Source organism: Hypanus sabinus, chromosome 3, assembly GCF_030144855.1.
Source record: "Hypanus sabinus isolate sHypSab1 chromosome 3, sHypSab1.hap1, whole genome shotgun sequence".
Lineage (NCBI taxonomy): Eukaryota > Metazoa > Chordata > Chondrichthyes > Myliobatiformes > Dasyatidae > Hypanus > Hypanus sabinus.
Genome location: NC_082708.1, coordinates 129,888,723 through 129,911,218, shown reverse-complemented (window position 1 = coordinate 129,911,218; position 22,496 = coordinate 129,888,723). Strand labels below are relative to the sequence as shown.

The 22,496-nt window shown below is 39.0% G+C and overlaps 1 protein-coding gene across 1 annotated transcript in view; it reads right to left on the bottom strand.

Moving 5' to 3' along the window:
- Window positions 1-22,496, bottom strand: part of LOC132390934 (ADP/ATP translocase 4-like) — a 36,587-nt gene continuing 14,091 nt past the window's right edge. The window contains exons 2-6 of the mRNA XM_059963470.1: window positions 22,032-22,159; window positions 20,162-20,279; window positions 10,600-10,754; window positions 1,954-2,079; window positions 1-192 (exon numbers count right to left, since the gene is read on the bottom strand). Of these exons, the coding sequence (XP_059819453.1) occupies window positions 1-192; window positions 1,954-2,079; window positions 10,600-10,754; window positions 20,162-20,279; window positions 22,032-22,159 (719 nt within the window). The remainder of the gene's footprint in view (window positions 193-1,953; window positions 2,080-10,599; window positions 10,755-20,161; window positions 20,280-22,031; window positions 22,160-22,496) is intronic.

Here is a 22,496-nt window from a genome sequence, read left to right as displayed (position 1 = left end):
TTAACGAGCTTTGCTTTCCAAAATAATGAACAATTTCTTAATTTCATCATAGAATACAAGAACTAAAGCACCACCAGTTCCACGCAGGATATTTGAAAAGGCTCCTCTGAAGAAACCACCAAATCCCTCATGTTTATAAATCTTGTGGAAGCAATCCAGTGTTCCAGTGTACTGTCTATCTGATTCGCCACTCTGTGGATTAAAAGTTCAAATTCTCAGTATGTCATGAGCTCTCATAATACTAACCTACATAATTATTGTGGTAAATTTATTGAGACTATTGCTAGTTACATTGAGAAATATTTAAATGTGAAGTTATTATATTTTGAAGCATAATTGCTGCTTTGGAAAACATCAACCTTTGCAAATTACAGGCTACAGTTTCTATCTAGTTTGCTTTTCTCCCCAGATGCTACTTTGATTTCCAAATTCAAACTAAGTGCTTTAATAATGTTTAGAAATTATACATCATGGTAACATATTCTGCCACCAAATTATTGTTGACATCAATTGTGAAGTTGAGTTGAATTTGAATTGTGCCTTCTGTGCACATTTTGATACGTTCAGACTTTAACACGTTCAATGAGTTAGTTCTGATATTAGCCTACAAGCTCAAAGAGCCTGGTAAAGCATATTAATTCAACACTTAGTCATACCCAAGGAATTGTGCACCACCAAATGGGCCTGGCAGCTTCTGAATCATGAGCTGCTGACATCATCTTGTAGCATATCTAATGGGCCTGATGAAGCAAACTTTTTGGAAGATTAAAACACTAAATTAGAAATGTAAAAGAAAGAATGCTTAAAATTAAGTGTGAATTTTAGACTTCTTTCCCCTCCACTGACAAAAGAATATATCCTTACCGATCATTACAAGTTCTCAAAGATATTCAGCAAGGAGTAACTGAGTTTTTGAGCAGTTTGTGCTGTGTACTTTCCAAGTGTTTTTTATAGTACAGTGAGCTCCATAATCCATTAAATATAAGTGAATTAAAATTCTTGTGAAGTGTATCTGGGATGGTTTTCCGCAATCTACTATATATAACAAAACTAAAGCAGAGTCACGTGCATCTTAGCAACCACTTAATAAATTGCTTTTCTTCCCAATGTGAAGATTGCTCAAAAAGCCCTTGAGCCATTCAGGAACATCATCTTTTTCACAGTGCATCATTATTTCCCTTCTGTTTCAGTAAAAGTCTCCCTGGATTTTTCTGTCCTTATACTCTTTGTACTTCACAAAAATTCAAAGACTCTGGTTAGCTTTGGAACCAGTAAGTGAAAAATGTAGCAATTTATTTGGAATTTCTAGTTCAACTCGCTCACAGAACATTCAATGAAAAATTCCAGAAGACCTTAGGGCCTCATCAGTAAGATTTACCTCGGAAAATGGAACTCCCAGTCTTGTTTATGTACCATATTTGCTGAAGCAAATGCATCACAATGCATTCTGCTTAGGGGAATATTAAAAAGACAAGTGTATGTGATGATTAGAGACTTAAATAGAGTGAACAGCAACACATATATTCTATACCAAGCCACGCTGGGGCTTCTTTAAGCTGTCCACAACAATTCTGATTTGCTGTCAGATGTACTTGTATTTAAGGTATTGCTTCTGCTAAAAACTTAGTGACATCATACTTAGAACATTATTGTTTCTGATCATAGATCTTGACCTGTGTGCATTCACAACAGCTGGCCATGATACCTTTGGAACGATCCACTTTCACTACAATAATGAAATAAAGTTCAGGTTTTATTGAATGTTTCACAAAGGTATTCAAAGAAGCAGGGAAATTAAGTCTTTGCCATTTCTTAGTATTGTAATGGTTAGAAGCTGAATACTACCATTTAATTTGACCAATCCAGGCAAACAGAGGTTCTGTTGGCTTTTTGCTACAACTCAGACAATTGCTCTGGAGAATCCAAGAATGCACCTCAAAAGCTACTACTGACCTGCATCATCAAACGTCTTCTCACAGTGTCAAAAGGATAAGACAACATCCCAGAAAATGAGGTGACAGCCTGAGCAATCAAAAATGAGACAAACACAGGAGTATTTTTTTGGTTTGGTAACACACCCTGTGGAAAAAACAAACAAAATTTTACCCAGAAATAATTAGAATATGAATTAATGTTTGTCAACTAATGGGGCTGTGAGCAGAGCAGCCTGTTAAATAACCTATTTTTTATTCCAGTGAAAATTGAATACAGTATTTTAACACCCATGCTATTTCCCTGAAAATACACCCTAAACATTTAGAATGCTGATGTTTTGATGCAATTGATCATCAAATGTTAGGCTTGCTTAAGATTCACTGTAATTACTGATTTATTTGGAAACATTGCACAAATAGCAAAGCAAAATTTTTGCTACATATACCTCTTTAGGTAATTATATGTTTATTTGAAGCCTATCAACTAGGTAAACTCAGCTCAAGAGGACAGTAAGTGATGGAGGATTTACATTTTGCTGTTCCAAAAATGCAATGACTCAACGCATTTGTTTCTCCATTGAGTCCATCATGATGATGAGTTTGCGGGGCACTTGGATGCATATGTTAAAATAGGTGAAAGTCAGTATGGTTTCTTTAAGAGGATATCTTGCCTGATAAAACTGTTGGAATTTTTTAAGGAAATTCTTTCTTACTTCAGTGGTTGGTAAGTTAATAGAGAAGATCCTGAGAGGCAGGATTTATGAACATTTGGAGAGGCATAATATGATTAGGAATAGTCAGCATGGCTTTGTCAAAGGTAGGTTGTGCCTTTCGACCCTGATTGAATTTTTTGAGGATGTGACTAAACACATTGATGAAGATAGAGCAGTAGATCTAGTATATATGAATTTCAGCAAGGCATCTGACAGTGTACCCCATGCAAGGCTGATTGAGAAAGTAAGGAGGCATGGGATCCAAGGAGACGTTGTTTAGTGGATCCAGAACTGGCTTGCCCACAGAAGGCAAAGAGTGGTTATAGACAGGTTATATTCTGCACGAAGGTCAGTGACCAATGGTGTGCCTCAGGGAGCTGTTCTGGGATCCCTGCTCTTTGTGATTTTTATAAATGACCTGGATGAGGAAGTGGAAGGATGGGTTAGTAAATTTGCTGAAGACACAAAGGTTGGGGGTGTTGTGGATAGTGTGGAAGGTTGTCAGAGGTTACAGTGGGACACTGATAGGATGCAAGACTGGGCTGAGAAGTGGCAGATGGAGTTCAACCCAGAAAAATGTGAGGTGGTTCATTTTGGTAGGTCAAATATGATGACAGAGTCTAGTATTAATGGTAAGACTCTTGGCAGTGTGGAGGATCAGAGGGATCTTGGGGTCCGAGTTCTTAGGACACTCAAAGCTGCTGTGCAGGTTGACTCTTGTGATTAACAAGGCATACAGTGTATTGGCCTTCATCAATTGTGGGATTGAGTTTAGGAGCCAAGACGTAATGTTGCAGCTATATAGGACCCTGGTCAGAACCCACTTGAGAGTACTGTGCTCAGTTCTGATAGCCTCACTACAGGAAGGATGTGGAAACCATAGAAAGGGTGCAGAGGAGATTTACAAGGATGTTGCCTGGATTGGGGAGCATGCCTTAAAGGGAATAGGTTGAGTGAACTCAGCCTTTTTCTCTTGGAGCGACGGAGGATGAGAGGTGACCTAATAGAGGTGTACAAGATGATGAGAGGCATTAATTGTGTGGATAGTCAGAGGGTTTTTCCCAGGGCTGAAATGATTAGCACAACGGGGCACAGTTTTAAAGTGTTTGGAAGTAGGTACAGAGGAAATGTCAGGGATGTTTTTTTTATGCAGAGTAGTGATTGTGTGGAATGGGCTGCCAGTGATGGTGGTGGAGGTGGTTATGATACAGTCTTTTAAGAGACTCCTGGATAGATACATGGAGCTTATAAAAATAGAGGACTATAGGTAACCCTAGATAATTTCTAAGGTAAGGACATGTTCAGCACAGCTTTGTGGGCCAAAGGGCCTGTATCGTGCTGTAGGTTTTCTATGTTTATAAATAACAGGCAAGACAGACAAAGGAGTCATTCATTTACTTCGATTTTCAGAAGACAAGGTGCTGCACACAAGGCTGCTGAAGAAGAGCCCATGGTATTTTAGCATGAATAGAAGTTTGGCTGATTGGTAAAAGGCGAAGATTGGGTCTAAAGGGGGCCTTTTGTGGCAGGTTGCTGGTGACTAGTGGTGTTCTCAGGGGGTCAGTGTTGGTCCGCTACTTTTCATGTTATATGTTAATGATCTAGATGTTGGAATTGATGGCTTTGTGGCCAAGTTTGCAGATGATACAAAGATAGGTGGATACAGTTAGTGTTGAGAAGGCAGGAAGTTTGGAGGACTTGGACAGAATAAGAGAATGGGTAAAGAAGTGAAAATTGGAATACAGTGTAGGTAAGAGTATGGTCATGCACTTTGGTAGAAGGAATAAAGGTATAGATTATTTTCTAAATGAGGAGCAAATTCAGGAATTTGAGGTACAAAGGGACTTGGAAGACCTAGTGCAGGTTAATTTGCAGTTTGAGTTGGTAGTAAGGAAGGCAAATGCAGTGTTTGCATTCATTTTGAAGACTATAATACAAAAGCAAGGGTGTAATGCTAAGGCTTTACAAAGCATTGGTCAGGCCACATTTGTAGTGTTGTGGGCAGCTTTGGGCCCCATATCCAAGAAAGGATTTGCTGGCATTGGGGAGGATCCAGAAGTAGTTCATGAGAATGATCCCAGGAATGAAAGGGTTAACATATGAGGAACATTTGATGGTTCAGAGCCTGCTATCGCTGGAGTTTAGAATATGTGGAGATTTAATTGAAATGTACTGAACATTGAAAGGCCTAGATAGAGTGGACATGGAAAGGATGTTTCAAAAAGTGACGAGTCCAGGACAAGAGGGCACAGCCTCAGAAAAGAATGTCCCTTTAGAACAGAGATGAACAGGAATTTCTTTAGCCAGAGGGTGGTTACTCTGCAGAACGCATTGGCACCAGACACACAGAGTCTAGAGGAGACAGCCAAAGATACCACGATGCATGAGCCAGAAGTGGAAAATGACAAAGATACTAATGCAGATTTGGAACCCTTTTTGTTGAGTAAGCCTCACCTGATAACTCAATTTGAGTTAAATGATTTGGTCATAGACCTGAGTTTGTCAAAGGCAAAAGCAGAATTACTGGGTACTAGACTGCAGGGATGATGGAATCTGTTGTCACAAAAGACACAAAAATTTCTGCCTTTCGCAGCTGCCAAGATTTGGCACAATTCTTTGGCCAGGTAGTAATCTGAATTTCTGCACTGACATTAATGTCTTTTGACTGTTTTGGGTTTCCTGCATGATCCACAACAATGGTGTCTTTCTATTCTTTAGCGTTAAGCCTGGAAGCTGTGCTGTTACACAATGGCAATGTCCACCCTTTAATACCAATCAGCTATGTGATTCACATGAAAGAAAGCAATTGAAATTTGGAAGTCTTGTTGAAACACATACAGTACAGCAACTACAACTGAAATATCTGTAGTAATCTCAAAGTAGCAGCACTGCTACTAGAATGCAGCTCAGATACACCGTACTGTTGTTTCATTTGCTGTGCTAAAGAATCTCATTACATTAAAAAAGTCTGGCCACTCCGTAAGCAGTTGGTTCCATGGCAGACAAGGGTGACAAATAAACCACTTGTAGATCAAACAAAGATATTTTTGCCTCCTTTTCATATAAAATTCGGGCTAATGAAAAGTTTGGTGAAAGCGATGAACAAGGAAGGTGAAGGAGTTCGGTATTTGAGACAAGCGTTTCCTAGTATAACTGATGCCAAGTTTAAGGAAGGTATTTTTGTTGGTCCAGAAATCAAACAGGTCATCAATAACAAGTAATTCAAAGGACTTCTAGTAGGACCAGAGAAAATTGCATGGAAGGCATTCAGGGACATTGTTGAAAATTTTCTTGGCAACTACAACGCACCAAATGATATGCAGCTGGTTGTGAATATGCTTCCACCACACAAAGACATGAAGTAAAGCTCATCACTAAAGATTCATTTTCTGCATTCCCATTTATACTTCTTCCCTGCCAATCTTGGCACTGTCAGTGACGAACACGATGAAGGGTTTCACCAGGACACTGTAGTCATGGAGAAATGTTATTGGGACAACTGGAATCCACCAATGCTGATTATTTTGTTGAACACTTAAGCCAGAAGCTGAGTACAAATGAAAATCATCAACCAAACATTTATAGCTTAGTTGAACTATTGCAAAGTGCCAGCACTGTTATACAATTAAAGGCATTATATTCAATAAAGTAAATTTCTTGTCTATCCAAATTCCTATGGTATACAAGTAGTCTGAAATGATAAGTGTTCAGCTTCAAGCAGTCTGTCGTAATCGTAAAAAATTCTGAGGAAGCAACACTTCTGAAAAAAAATTGCTGTCCAGTGTAATGAACTGGTTTTACTTTGTTGTGAAGGTTTACTTTCAAGGTTATTGAATAAAGAATTCCAGAGTTTCCATTGTACAACAGTGATCTATTTCTAAGCCAGTATAATGCATGAATTGAAGAGAAATATGTAGATGTTGCTGTGAGAGATACCACTTAAATCTTGGTGACTTTTAACAGTATATTTTTAAATACTAAACAATGGCATCAAAGTACACAAGTGATGGATGTATGCTTAGTACAGATTTCAGTCAAGTGAAATGCTTTGTTGCAGATGTAGTTGAGTTTCTCCAGATATTGCTGTAACTCATCATCTAGAGTAGACAATTTGAGACTACATTCCAACATACTCTGAGAGTGAAGGTAATCAAAATTTTGGTTTCACATTCACCGATTAATACGGCTTTTCTTAGAAATCCACAGAGTTGATATGCTCCCCATTTTTTAAAAATTTATGTCTGCAGGTCCAATTTATGATTAATAATCTTCCAGAATGATAACAGTAAGGAAGTTGGTTATAACAACACTGCTGAAAGTAATGGGGAAGTAGGCAAAATCTGCTTAGCGTTTAGCATAGCACAGCCAGTGCTTTACAGCTCCAGTGATGTTCAGTCATGACCTTCAAAGCAGTCTGTGTGGATTTTGCACTTCTCATGATCGCTTCCTGTTTCCTCCCACATTCCTAAAGATGGGTGAGTTGAGAAATAACTTGGCCTTTGCAAATTGCTCCTTATTCAGAGATGACTAGTTGAACTGGGGTATTTGTACAGAATCTGGGATGGAAGGAATAGAGCGGGCTCGCTGTTGGAATGGTGCTAGTGGGTATTTAGTGATTAGCAGGAACTTCCTGGGTCTGCACTGCTCATCATTAATCAGACCATACCTGAACAGTGACCTTTATTAGTGCATGAAGCACACACTGCTTCACTATTGTTTCAATCGAATTGAAAGTGTAGAGGCATCAAACATTTCTCATTCTGATTTTAGAATGGTGGGAAACACCAGAGATGATTGGTTATACAACATTACACTGACAAATTCCTGGGGTTGAGATGAATGATCTCCACAACCTAAATTATCTCTCATGCTTGTTTGATATAAGTTAGAGGAAAGTTTTGACCCTGATATTCAGGTATTCATTCACTTCAGTTTTCCCAAGGTTCCCTGACGTGTCAACTTATAAAACATTGCCTTCAAATTAAGGCAGCTACTTTGGAGCCAAATGGTCTTTGAGGAATTAGTGACTCTCAGTCAGCAAGTTTGTTCTGCTGAATAGCATAGCATACAACAGCTTCTGTCACTTTGCCAATTATTAAGAATACACAGCTATCAATAAACTTGATAGAGTGCAGAGAAAATTTACATGGATGCTGTTGGTACTTGACCTGAATTACAGATATAGGTTGAATAGGTTAGGACTTTATTTTCTGGAGCGGAGGAGAATAAGGGGAAATCTTATAGAGGTATATAAAATTACGAGGGGTAAAGATACAGTGAACGTATGCAGGCTTTTTCCACTGAGGTTGGTGATCTAGAGCTAGAAGTAATAGGTTTAGGCTGAAAGGTGAAATATTAAAGGAAAATCTGAGGAGGAGCTGTTTCAGAGGATGGTGTGAGTATGAAATGAGTTGCCAGCAGAAGTGGTAAATATGGTTTTAATTGTAGCATTTAAGAGAAATTTGATAGGTACATGGATGTGAGGTATGAGGGGCTATGGTGGGACTAGGCAGAAAACCAGACCAACTGGACTAAATGGTTCGAAGGGAATACCGTTGTGCTGTAGTGCTCGATGACTCGATACAGACGGGATGGTACTACTGTTTTTTTATGTAATAAAGACATATCTGGGCAATTTTCCAAATAGTAAGAACGTAGCATAAGTGATTATAGCAGTGGATAAGGCTACAACTAGTTTTGGAGAATAAATCTTCAGCATTATAGTCAGCATTACCATAAAGCTTTTCCTCCATCATTGTTCTCAAATGTTTCCTGTAATGTCATGGAATGAAACACGTCCACTTAAACATTATGTTAGATCTTCGTTTGATGACTCAAATTTCAAAGTAGTGACATATGAATAACTGAACATTGTGTGCAAAGTATGATAACAATGATTGAGGTACATTAGCAACTTGCAAAATTATGACAATAATACATGCAACAGCAGATAAATTGAAACCCAGCTCCATTAATAGTTGATTTGCATTGCAAACAATTGCAAGAACGTCTGCTGTCATAGAACCTTAGGGATATCAATCAAGTGTGTATAGGCAGACCATTACCCATTGTTAAGGAAAGGATTGACAGTGAAATGGAACATAGAAATGGCAATTCCACTCAATTTCTCATTTCTCAATTAAGCTGTAGCCAACACAACATCTCTACTCTAAAGGGCTGTCAGCGCTGTGCAAAGCATGCTGTGCAGTCTTTGCTGGTTCTTCATAGCTCTGAACCCAAAATGTCACAAGCAAAGACCATGTCAGTATCAGACCTTGGATCTTTTATCTCTGTTAAAGTCACAAACTAAGTTATCAAAAGACAGATGCTGAAAATATCCATAGCAGCATCTGTGGAGGGAGAAACAACAAATGTTTCAGGTTGATAAGCTTTCATCAGAAATGATCATTACTTAGATGTCTATTTCTTTTAATCTTGGGAGCTCACACTCCTACAAATAACCTTGTTATTATTAACCTGAAATATTGGCATTATTACTCTCCACAGATGATGCCTGACCCACAGAGTACTTTAAATATTTTCTGCACTTATTTCAGATTTCTAGATCAGCTACCAAAAATATGCATACAAATTTTAATAAGCTGTTAACTTTTTGAAAGATGAAATGCACTAAAAACTCGGTATTTGGAACTTTTTTTAAATAAGGAGATCATTTCTGCAACTTAAATTCGCAGTATTACTTTTCACTTGCTGCATCATGGAGGACAATAGAACTGGTAGATCAACATAGACAGGGTTTAGGCCAAATTTATGGAGTGGGAGAAGGGTGAGAAGCAGAGGAAAGATGGGCTAAAAAAAAAGGGGATGAGGATTTTGTCTTTCTGTTAATGACTGAAGATTACTTACAGCAAAGATAATGAAAACTAATTAAGTCCTCATCAAAATAATGATCAAACAGCTGCTTGTCTTTGCAACTGGGCTGACACCCTGACAACTTCTGTACTAGATTTTACAATAAAAGGTAAAGGCAATGGTACATCCTAAAAGTTATTGGATACGTAAGCCTGCTTCTGTCTGTAGGACCAGATTTTCTGTGTGATTTATTCAACAATGTTTATCAATACCTAAGTAAGGCAGAGCAGTGTCAAATTCAAACAATGTAATCACACCTTTGTTAATGTGCATTTAATGCATGGATAAGCACACAATCCAGAGATTTAATTTTAAGAATCTAAATCATATTTAGGAATTGATATTAAGTCTGCAATTAGGAAACATTCATCATATGAATGAATTACCAAGCAGTCTCTTAATTAGCACAACACTATTACAGCTCAGGATGTTCTGGAATCCGGAGCTGTTCTTTAAGCGGTCTTTGTACGTCATCTCTGTGGAATACATGGTTTTTCTCTGGATCCTCCCACAGTACAAAGATGTACCGGGTAGGCTAAATGGTCATTATAAATTGCCCTGTGATAAGGTTAGGGTTAAATGGGTTTGTTGGGGATTGATTGGGTGGCATGGCTCGAAAGACCAGAAGGGCCTATTCTGCACTGTATCACTAAATAAATAATTGATGTAATTTTTCTTCTGTTTATAGAAATAAATTGAAACATGTTCATTGGACATCCTAAGAATTAACCTGAGATTCAGAAACCTATATTAATCTGAAACACAAGTCAAAAATATATGTATAGAAAAATCATGATTTACTTGAATAAACATACCCAAATGAAGAATAGGTCAACCCAAAACAAAAAAAAAAATCACAAAATGCTAGAGGAACTCAACAGGCAGTCGGCATCTACGGGGAAAAGTAGTTGACATCTTGGCCCGAAACGTTGACTGTACTTTTCATTCCATAGATGCTGCCTGGCCTGTTCAGTTGCTACAGCATTTTGTGTGTGTTGCTTGGATTTCTAGCATCTGTAGATTTTCTCATTTATTAAAAAATATCAACTTATTTAGAGCATAAATATTTTAAAAGTCACCTTGATTGTGTCATAGCATCCGAAGTAGGAAGCTCGATATACAATGATGCCATTCACTGAAACAGCAAATCCTTGATAAAGTCCCCGAGGCCCATCTCGCTTTGCAATTTTCACAATACAGTCAGCAAGACCTGTAAACTGCCTTTCCTGAGGACCTATACAGTTTAAATGCACACTCCAGTTACAATAAAAACATTTTTGACAGACAATGCATAAAATTCTTATGTAAAATTAAATGGATAACTGTTATATTAAAATGCTGGACCAACGAGTCATATATTATATATATATGGAACATATATAATAATACAGTAAAGGTAGTGCCAGACCAGCAGATCTTTCGGTTTGCTGTTACTTCATTAGTACTCCAGCAAACTTAAAATTAATCTCCACCCCCCCCCCCAGTTATTTGAGCCAAAGCACCCGAAGTATACTTGCTGCAGGATGGAGAGCACCTGCTGCTTTCCTTGCATATTAATGATTTGTAAATTAGTCCTAATGTTAAATTTGTTATGCCACTCTACTTGCAACAAATGATTTATTGTCATCTGTTTTTAAAAATTTGTTTAACAGGGTCTCTGACTTTTATCAAATAACCATCAGGATAATGGGTGATCGGTTTTGATTTTAATCTTTGAGACAACCAACTAATACTTTTTCCATTGCATTCATCAAACCACAATTGCCTTGTAGTGATGAAATTGATCATTTAATATGCATAAGCATTTGTGTTTTGTCCTTTTATGGCATTGACTGTTGAATGACTGAATCTTAACACTGCCAATTTTTGTTGGCACTGAGATTCTCCTCTTTCTCAGATACATTACCATCATATGTATCTTTTTTTTGATTTTTGGTATAAATGGTAATTGCAAAAATTCTGTAAGAATTATATAGTTGTAAAGAAGCACAAACACTGATATCCAATATGACACTCTGATGAGGACTGGCATTTATTTGGTGGTTTGAGTTGTATTGTAATCATGTGCATTTATCCAGTTACAAACTCACCTTAGCAGGGGTCAAGCTGGTATACATCTACTACACACCACCTATGTAGACAGACTATAGCATCTCAGATACTGACTCATTGGGCCTTATATGTCCTTAATTAGACTCAAATCATCTTACCATTAAAATAATAAACTATTCTTTCTGAATTTGCTTGTTATATCTCCATCTTAGCTTTCAGTAATTCACATCCAAGTACATTCTGGTCCCGCTGTACATTAACACTTTCCAATCTCTCATTATTCAAAGGATTCTCCAGTTTCTATTGTTTTTAGCACTTAACATGATAGTACTGCTACATAACAAGATGGAGAATATTCTCAGCGTAAAGACAAGAAGCTTCAATAAGGATGAAGCAATAGTGGAGGTAAAATTTACTAATACTATGACAAAAGATGCATTTGCAAGTAGAAGACTGGTAACAGTGATATCAGCCAGAGTTTGGTTTTACCCTGGCAGCTAGATCTACCCATGTCTAACTGGACTTGCAAGTCTGTCAGTGGTAGTGTTGCTGACCCATTCATGGATAATGAAATTCCTTACCCACTGTATATTCTATGCTCTGGGTAGAGTCACTGAGTACCAAGTATTGTGCAATGAAAAGGAGCACAAAACTATCAGTTAAGGGAGGCCATTAGTTAACATCACCATTTTTTTTGTTTCTGCCTGATTTACTGGCATGGATCTTCATGTCGTACAGCTCTGTGTTGTAACTTATTTTGCTAACTCAAGTGGGTCTGTTCTGTCAGGTCAGGATATATCCACAGATTGTGATAGAGAAATCTGAATGATTTGGTGTAACTGTGCAATTTAAGTCATTAAAATATATTCAAAGAAATAGGTATATTTTTAAGTTAAAGGATATGGGGAGAAGGCCAGAACAGGATTCTGAAGTGAATGAATAACCATCAGCATGTTGAGTGGTGGATGGCCTATTCTGTTGAGGGCTGGATGGAAATAATATGTTGTTTGGAAGATATTCCTGAAGCAAGTAATCACCCTCATTATTTGCATTTCCAGCTGACTAGAGCCAATCATAGATCCAGAAAACCATCCATGAAACCAAGTGGCAGCAAGGACATGGTCGACGTACTCAGTAACATATAACAGCCAGAAGCCCTACACAAAAATAAACTCACTTGATAGCAGGTATTAATGCACCGTCTATCTATTTTCAAACTATATCTGACATTAAGAAGTACTTGAAAATTTTAACTATTATTTTCTATCTAAAAATAACAGAAGCCATGGATGACCGCAGAGGTGCGTGCGCTGCTGAGGTCCCATGACTCCGCCTTCAGAGCAGGCAACAAGGCAGCTTTAACAACAGCAAGGGACAAACTGTCCCAAGCCATCAGAGGGGCAAAGCGTGCAAATGCCCAGCTAATCCACAGTTACTTCCAGGACAGCGGCGACACATGGTGTATGTGGAAGGGCATCCAGCACATCACCAATTACAAGAAACATCACCTAACTGTGCGGGTGATGCCTCCCTCCCAAATGCACCGACGCCCGGTTTGAGGCAGAAAATGACGTGGCAGCGAGGAAGTCCACCCCTCCTACGAATGACCAGGTGCTGTGTTTCACCGTGGCTGACGGTGAGAAGAACCCTGCGCAGGGTCAACCTACGGAAGGCTGCTGGACCAGACAACATCCCTGGTAGAGTGTTCAGAGGATGTGCAGACCAGCAGATGTTCTCACTGACATCTTCAACATCTCTCTCAGCAGCACCAGCATTCCAACGTGCTTCAAGGCCGCCACCATCGTCCCTATGCCGAAGAAGTCTTCAGTGTCCTGCCTAAATGACTACCGTCCTGTTGCACTTACATCCATCATCATGAAGTGTTTCGAGAGGCTCGTCATGAAGCCTATCAAGACCCTGCTGCCCCCCTCACTGCACCCCCTGCAGTTTGTGTACCGTCCCAACTGCTCAACAGATGACGCCATTGCCACCACCCTGCAACTGGCCCTAACCCACCTGGGCAAAAAAGACACATATGTTTGGATGCTGTTCATAGACTTTTGTTCAGCATTCAACACAATCATCCCTCAGAAACTGATTGGAAAGCTGAGTCTATAGGGCCTGAACACCTCCCTCTGCAGGTGGATCCTAGACTTCCTGACTGGGAGACCTCAGTCAGTCCGGATCGGGAGCAACATCTCCAACACCATCACAATGAGCACAGGGGCTCCCCAGGGTTGCGTGCTCAGTCCACTGCTGTTCACTCTGCTGACCCACGACTGTGCTGCAACACACAGCTCGAACCGTATCAAGTTTGCCGATGACACGACCGTGGGGGATCTCATCAGCAAGAATGACGAGTCAGCTTAGAGAGAGGAGGTGCAGCGGCCAACGGACTGGTGCAGAGCCAACAACCTGTCTCTTAATGTGAACAAAACAAAAGAAATGGTTGTTGACTTCAGAGGGGCATGGAGCAACCACTCGCCGCTGAGTATCAACGGCTCCTCGGTAGAGATCGTAAAGAGCACCAAATTTCTTGGTGTTCACCTGACGGAGAATCTCACCTGGTCCCTCAACACCAGCTCCATAGCAAAGAAAGCCCAGCAGTGTCTCTACTTTTTGCGAAGGCTGAGGAAAGTCCATCCCCCAACCCCACCTCCTCATCACATTCTACAGGGGTTGTATTGAGAGTATCCTGAGCAGCTGCATCACTGCCTGGTTTGGAAATTGCACCATCTTGGATCACAAGACCCTGCAGCAGATAGTGAGGTCAGCTGAGAAGATCATCGGGGTCTCTCTTCCCGCCATCATGGACATTTACATTACACACTGCATCCGCAAAGGAAACAGCATTATGAAGGACCCCATGCACCCCTCATACAATCTCTTCTCTCTCATGCTGTCTGGGAAAAGGCTCCGAAGCATTCGGGCTCTCACGACCAGACTATATAAGTTTCTTCCCCCAAGCTATCAGACTCTTCAATACCCGAAGCCTGGACTGACACCTTGCCCTACTGTCCTGTTTATTATTTATTGTAATGCCTGCACTGTTTTTGTGCACTTTATGTAGTCCAGTGTAGGTCTGTAGTCTAGCGTAGCTTTCTCTGTGTTGTTTTTTTTATTACGTAGTTTAGTCTAGTTTTTTGTACTGTATCATGTAAACCATGGTCCTGAAAAACGTCTCATTTTTACTATGCATTGTACCAGCAGTTATGGTCGAAATGACAATAAAAGTTGACTTGACTAAAGCACATGTAATGTGAAATACATTTAAAATACAATGTTCTGTATTCTTGCTTTTGTATCCTGCATAATTGCAATCACCATTCAAGTGGATGTACTTTCACTATCTCTGCAGATCTAACTTTGCACAGAGTTCAAGAGAAAATTGCCAAGTGCAAGTACTATGAAATCATAGCTAACTTCTGCTTCTCTCTGTAGAACCCAGCACAGACAAGAGATCTTGGTAATAGTTCAGTGCTCCTGCACAAATGAATGAGTCCTGAACCTATGGAGCCTTACATTTCCATGCAAAACAGCAGAATGCATCTGCATAATCTGGGCCACTGTGCTTAAATATTTTAAACCAATGGATGGGCAAGTATTAATCAAAACTCTGCTTAAGACCTGGAATACATTAGGCTTCTGATTTCCTTCTCTGAAAGACAATGGTGAACAACTTTAGATGGACTAGTTAATCTGGTAGCTTCCTAGTCTCTGTTTAGCTGTTTGCTTCTAAACCATTGGGGAAAGACCACCACTCTCCAGTAAGGCAGTTATAAGTAAACTCATATTAGACAGGACAAGAATCTGGACCTACATCCAGAAACCGATTCATTTAATTAAAATAATTTGTGAGCCACTTCCTTTGTGAAATGCTTTTCTAGATGTGTTTAAACTTTACATATTGGTTGATAATTGACTAACAATTTATTAGTTAAGGTACCAAATGTAATTATCTTTGAAATGGTAGTAAGATGTTCATGATCAGGACATTTCGGATTGAATAGCAGTTTTAATCTCTGCCATGACCATAACCCAAATTCACCATTTGTATAGACTTCTACATGTGCTTCAATTTCCATTCCTTTCTGCATAGACCTTGGAACTTTCTCTCATCTCTCAGCTATAGCTAATATTCCATGCCAACTTTTGATTTCTCATCCTTTGAATATTTCTCACTGTGCCTAATCTCTTACTCACAATTTAGACTTTCTTTAATCCTCCTCCTTTTCCATACCTGTATCCCTCTCAAGTAATCCCACATGGACATTCAGTACTACTCTTTCTTTCATCCTTCACTCCATCTCCTTGGTTAACAAATTCAAATTATCTTGATGTTTTGCTCACACTATGCTCCATTGCTCCTCTAAGAATAAAGCCTGGACACTGCAATTTCCCCCCATTCTTCTTTACAAAACTACTTAAGCTCTGTCAGATTGCATTGGGACCGTGAGTGAACAGTCCTTATCAAGTCCCTTGACAAATTCTCAATTGGATTGAGGTCTGGACTCTGACTTGGCCACTCAAAGATATTAAATATGTTGTTTTTAAGCCAATCCTGTGTAGCTTTGGCTTTATACTTGGGGTTATTGTCTTGCTGGAAAACAAATCTTCTCCCGAAAGTTCTCTTGCAGACTGCAGCAGGTTTTCCTCCAGAATTTCCCTGTATATTGCTTTATTCATTTTACCCTCTACCCTCGCAAGCCTTCCACTGCCTGCTGCAGTGAAGCATCCCCACAGCATGATGCAGCCGCCACCATGTTTCACACTAGGGATGGTGTATTTTTGACAACATGCGGTGTTTGCCTTATGCCAAACATAGCATTTACTCAGGTGGCCAAAAAAGCTCAATTTTGGTTTCATCAGACCTTAGAACCTTCTTACAGCTGACTTCAGTCACCCTCATGCCTTCTGGAAGATTCTAGCCAAGATTTCATGTGAGCTTTTTCCCCCAACAGTGGCTTTCTCTTTGTCATTCTCCCAGAAAGCTGAGACTGGTGAAGCACCCGGGCAATTGTTGTTGCATATATAGTCTCTCTATCTTAGCCACTGAAACTTGTAAATCCTCCAGGGTTGTCAAAAGTCTCTTGGTGGCTTGCTTCACTAGTCCTCTTCTTGCTCCTCTTCTAGTCCTCCTCTTCGCTCAGGTTTTGAGGATGGCCTGTTCTAGGCAGATTTACAGCTGTGCAAATGCTTTCCATTTCTTGACGATTAACATAACTGCACACCAAAGGATATTCAGTGACCTCAAAATTTTCTTGTATCCCGACTTGTATTTTCAATAACTTTTCTGTAGAGTTGCCTGGAGTATTCTTTTATCTTCATGGTGTAGTTTTTACCAGGATACTGACTCACTAGCAGCTGGATGTTCTAGATATGGGTGTACTTTTATAATCAATTGAAACACTTTGACTGCACACAGGTGATCTCCATTAACCAATTATGTGACTTCTGAAACTAATTGGCTGCACCAGTGATGATTTGGTGTGTCATATTGGGGGGTGGGGTGGATACTTATATAATCAATTATTTGGTGTGTTATATTGGCAATTTACATCTCTTTGTAGAGATCAGTTTTCACTTTGATATGAAGGAGTCTTTTTCTGTTGATCGGTATCAAAAAAGCCAAACTAAATTCACTGTGATTCAATGCTGTAAGACAATAAAACATGAAAATTTCTGCGGCGGGGGTGGGCAGGTGAATTTTTATATGGGCACTGTACAGTATCTCTCACAGACTCCACTCTTATAGCCTAAAAAAGACATTTCTGATTACTTCCTTGTATCTCATCAATATTACACTTCAACCATCTTCTAATCTTCCTCCAGCATGACACTGCTAAATGCCACACTCAACCCATTTTCCATTGTACTGGTTAGACCATGGCTTTTCTTTCATGAAAATTAACTGGAGCTGCTTTGCTTACCTTCCTTTTCACTTCCCTTTTTAATGTTCTTAACTTTACAAAATAGCATAGGAGGGACCCATACTTCCCATGAAGAGTCTTATAGCTCTTATGAACAATCCTGTTGTTTCCAACCCCTTTTCCATTGTAGCTTTGTAAACTATTTTTTCCACAAGAAACTAACAAATTCCTTTCTAAAAGTCATAAATATTCCAACAAAGTTCTCTTTTGCAAAATCATTTTGGATCATTGTCTAAAAAGAGAAATTTCACAGTATCGAGCATACAACTAGTTTATGTTTCTGTCAAAGGGCAGATCTGTTTGGTCCATGAATGTCATTTAATTTTTTACCACCTAAAATACCTACTGCTGTAGGTTTATCCTTAACGCTAAAAAAAATTCCTGCTTGAGTTTCTCAATCACCATCATCTTCCTGAAGATATTTCACTTTCCCCTTTCAAATGGGACTTAATGACTTCTTTGACACTAAGATCAAGACAACGTGCTTCTTTGAACCTTTTCCTTCCCAAGTGAGCAATATGTTAATCCTTGGCCTGAACCTCTATTCTGCAGTTTCTCTTCTATCGGCTGTTATTAATCTACTTTCACTACATTGCGGATCAGGCATTCTTCCTCCTTTTGCAAGTGGTGTCTCTAATATTTTTAAAGCCACCATATCATTACTCATTAAAACTTTTATCTTTTACTTTTTGACTTTGCATATTAGTAGCATACACTGAAATGGCTTTCCAAATCTATGCCAACATGACCTGCAACTCCTTGGTTGTATCTCCGCACTCAGGTTTCAATGGCAACTAAGATACAGACTCCTGAGATGTTCACCACTTTGCTGTACTGGTTCAGGAGATTCAAAATATGCAGATAATGTAAGATAAAGTAAGTGATTATGAACACATATGGTATGTTGGCTTTTAACAGCAAAGGATTTGGAGTACAAGTGTGGAAATCCTGCTGAGATATTGTGCAAAATTCTGGTAGGATTTCTTTCAGGGTAAAATGTGCAGTGTATGTCTCCATATGAACGAAAGGTACACTTGCCTTGAAGTCAGACAAACCATATTGATTCCTGAAATGAATGTCTTATGATGAAAGATGAATAAGACTGGCCTGGGTTGGGTCCGGTGTAACAGCATTCCAAAGACTTGAACATATATTGTTCAAAGAGGTTACATGAATGGTACTGGTTCACTGTACAAATAATGTTTCAATCTGATGAAATCACATATGTATAAACAACAGCATTATGAATATATAGACCAGACTATGAATGGGAAGAAAACCAAGTGTCGTTTGGTATTTCTAGAACATATTTTTATGAATACATTTTAAATTTTTAATGAAAAAAGCCAGTCTTCATTCACTAGAGTTTTTTAGAGGTGATTTCATGGAAGTACACAAGATTCCAAGAGATTGACAAGGTTAATGCTGAGAACCTGTCAGCTCTTAATGGAACTTTTAAAACTATGGGATAGAGTCTCAGGATAAGTGAGACAGAGCTTATGACAGAGCTTATGACCGAGCTAAGGAGAAAATACTTTACTCATAAATATACAGAATATTTCTGATATTCTCTCTACCACAAGAGGGCTGTAGCTACTCAGCTGTAGGATACACACAAAGCTGATAATTTGATCTTCAGACTGGAAATTAAAATGTATAAGGATTGGGCTGATAAACAAGACAATATATGGCAGCACAGCAACACAACTGCTGCCTCATGTATGACCAAACTTGGGTACAATCAGACCTGTGGGGTGCTGCCTTTATAAACACTGAAGAGCATGTGTGTCTGCTGGGTTTCCTAGTTTTATCCTGTAATAATAGGCATCTGTTGGTCTCAAGAGACCATGGATTTGCACCTTGGAAGGTTTCCAGGGCGCAGGCCTGGGCAGGGTTGTATGGGAGACCGGCAGTTGCCCAAGCTGCAAGCCTTCCCCTCTCTATGCCACCGATGTTGTCCAAGGGAAGGGCACTAGGACCCATGCAGCTTGGCACCGATGTCATCGCAAAGCAATGTGCTGTTAAGTGCCTTGCTCAAGGACACAACACATTGGCTCAGCTAAGGCTTGAACTGGACCGATGGCTTATCCACTAGGCCACGCGCCAACACCAAAGATATGCTTCTAGGTTATCTAGTTTTATATGTTACCAGTTAAAGTGGGTTAATGCCAAAAGAACAAAAGAAAAGTTTATGGGCATGTAAAATAGATTAAGTTTCATGGCTACTACAAGGAGAGGAAAACAGGGCTTATAGAGTTGTTCTACTGGAAGATCACATAGACCCGATGAAGTAAACTTGAGTGGCTGTATGACATACCCCGGTTCTCCTTATTTTTTGTTGTAATTACGGTCTCTATTATTATGAATGTGGTGAATTTCTACTGTTAATCTCCTAACTCTGATATGGTTGAGCCAATTATCCAAGGCAAATCAATGGGAATGCTTTACTTAAATCAAAACATTGACTCTGCTGCTCTTGGCTAAATCTAATTGTTATCTCCTGAATATCTTTTCTGACAACCACCACATACTCTCAAGCTTTAATCATTTCAATTCCTCCTCAATAGCCCTCTCTTCAACCCAAAGTGCTCAGTTGTCTAGCACTATTTTTTGTGTTTTGAGCACTGACTGTATAATGAGGTAATTTTCTTCATATTACCTTTGCCAATGTCAGCTGCCAAACGTGTTCGTGCAAAATCCAGTGGATATACAAAACAGAGGGACGTAGCACCCGCAGCTCCTCCAGATGCTAAGTTTGCTAAGAACCATTTTCCAAACTAAAATGAAACAAAAACTCATCCTTAAAATTTTTCACTGAACATAAATACTTTAGCTTACATTTACACTAAGATTTAATTTCAACTGTCAAGGCTTTTAACATAATGTTTCCAATTTACATCCATTCAACTTTTGGACAACTTAGTTGTGTTCCCTTGCAAGTTTTACAGAACCTCACTTTTCCAGACTCTGTTAAATACATGTTTTAAAATTATACATAATTAATCAACTGCTGCACTATTTATTGGCAACAATTGGTACTAAAACCACTCATATAGTAGCAGTTTCTATTTAAGGAAATAAAACTTTATTCCATCAAAATTGAATTTCCAGGCTCATTTCTACAAAAACATAAGACAGCAAGAAAAACCAAGGTTTCACCTCTTAATAAAGTTAACAGATATTCACAACCACTTAATGACTTAGCAGTTATCTATGTAAATATAGCAAATATGGAACTTGTGCAGATATATACATGTATACACATCAACCTTTCTCTCACTCAATGTCAGCAAGACTAAGGAGCTGATTATTGACTTCAGGAGGAGGAAATTGTTGGTCCATGACCCACACCTCATTGGGGGATTGGGGGATCAGGGGATCAGGGGATCAGGGGTGGAGAGGTTCAGGAAATTTAAATTCCTTGGTGTTATCATTTTGGAAGACTGGTCCTGGGCCCAGCAAGCAAGTGCAATTATATAGAGAGCACAGGAGCACCTCTACATCCAGGGAGTTTGCAAAGATTCAGCACGGCATCTAAATCTTTGACAAACTTCTACAGATGTGTGGTGGTGTGTAGATTGACTGGTTGCATCATGGCTTGGTATGGAAATACCAATGCCCTTGAACAGAAAATCCCATAAAAAGTAGTGGATACAACCCAGTCTATCACGGTAAAGCTCACCCTACCACTGAGCACATCTACACAGAGCACTGTTGTAAGTAAAAAGCATCCATCATCAAGGACCCCCACCATGCAGGCCATACTCTCTTCTCGCTGTTACCATCAGGAAGAAAGTACAGGAGTCTCATGACCCACACAACCAGGTTCAAGAACAGTTCTTACCCCTCAACTATTAGGATCTTGACCTGAGGGATTAACCACTCAACTTCTCCTGCCCCATCAGTGAACTGTTCTCACAACCAACAGACTAACTTTCAAGAACTCTTTGTCTCGTTCCAATATCTATTGCTTATTATGAATTATTATTATTTTTATTTGTACAGTTGGTTGTCTGTCCTGTTGGGTGTGGTCTTTCATTGATTCTATTGTTTCTCTTGGATTTACTGTGTATGCCTGACTGAAGGAGGACAAATCTCAGAGTTCTATTCTGTATACATACATCGATAATTAATGTACTTTGAATCTTTGCCCGCAAAAAAAATCTCAGTGTTATGTATGGTGAAATATATGTACTGTGATAATAAATTTACTTTGCATATTTGCTTTTCAAAGAAGCAACACCAAACTTACTTAGTGGTAGGGGGCACCATTTTAATTGTTCCACTGCTAGACCTTTTATGGTCTAACTGCAGAATAGAACTTAACCTTGTCAAGATTCCTCAGGTACTGGTGTAAGGTACACTGCAACACTTTTGCCATGAATTAAATTTCCTTTACGATAATGGACATGAACAAAGTATGTTCAATTCTTCCCTTATCCACGCACTTGTTGTTCTATTACTTCAACAAAGACAGGAATTAAAGCAAAATAATATCCCATTTTTTACTGGTAATGTCTATTTTATACCTGTTTTTCTTTGTCAATTCCTCCCATAAATAATTGCTTGTATTTATCCTTGAAGGCAAAATTCAGAGCCTGAGTTGGGAAATATCGAATCACATTTGCCAAGTTGCCACGCCAAAAACTCAGAAATCCTGAAAAGACAAAACTTGTATAAGTGTTTCCAAGTGTTCAAAATAAAACTCAAAAATTGACTTGCAAATAGTAAAATAAAATAATAAAGACCCATGGTTTAATTAGCACTTTTGTCTTATCAAGAATCTCTAGGCCAGCATTACAAGTGCAGTTTGTCTGAATTCTAGACTAATTAGAAGTCATATCTTTTACATAAGACATTTGCTTTATCAAAAAGTTGTTAATGTTATCATACTGGCAAATATTTATCAATTAATAAAAAGTGATTTGTGAAAGCTTGTGATGTACAAGTTGACTGCAATTTTCCTGCAACACCACAATTCAAAAGCGCTTCAT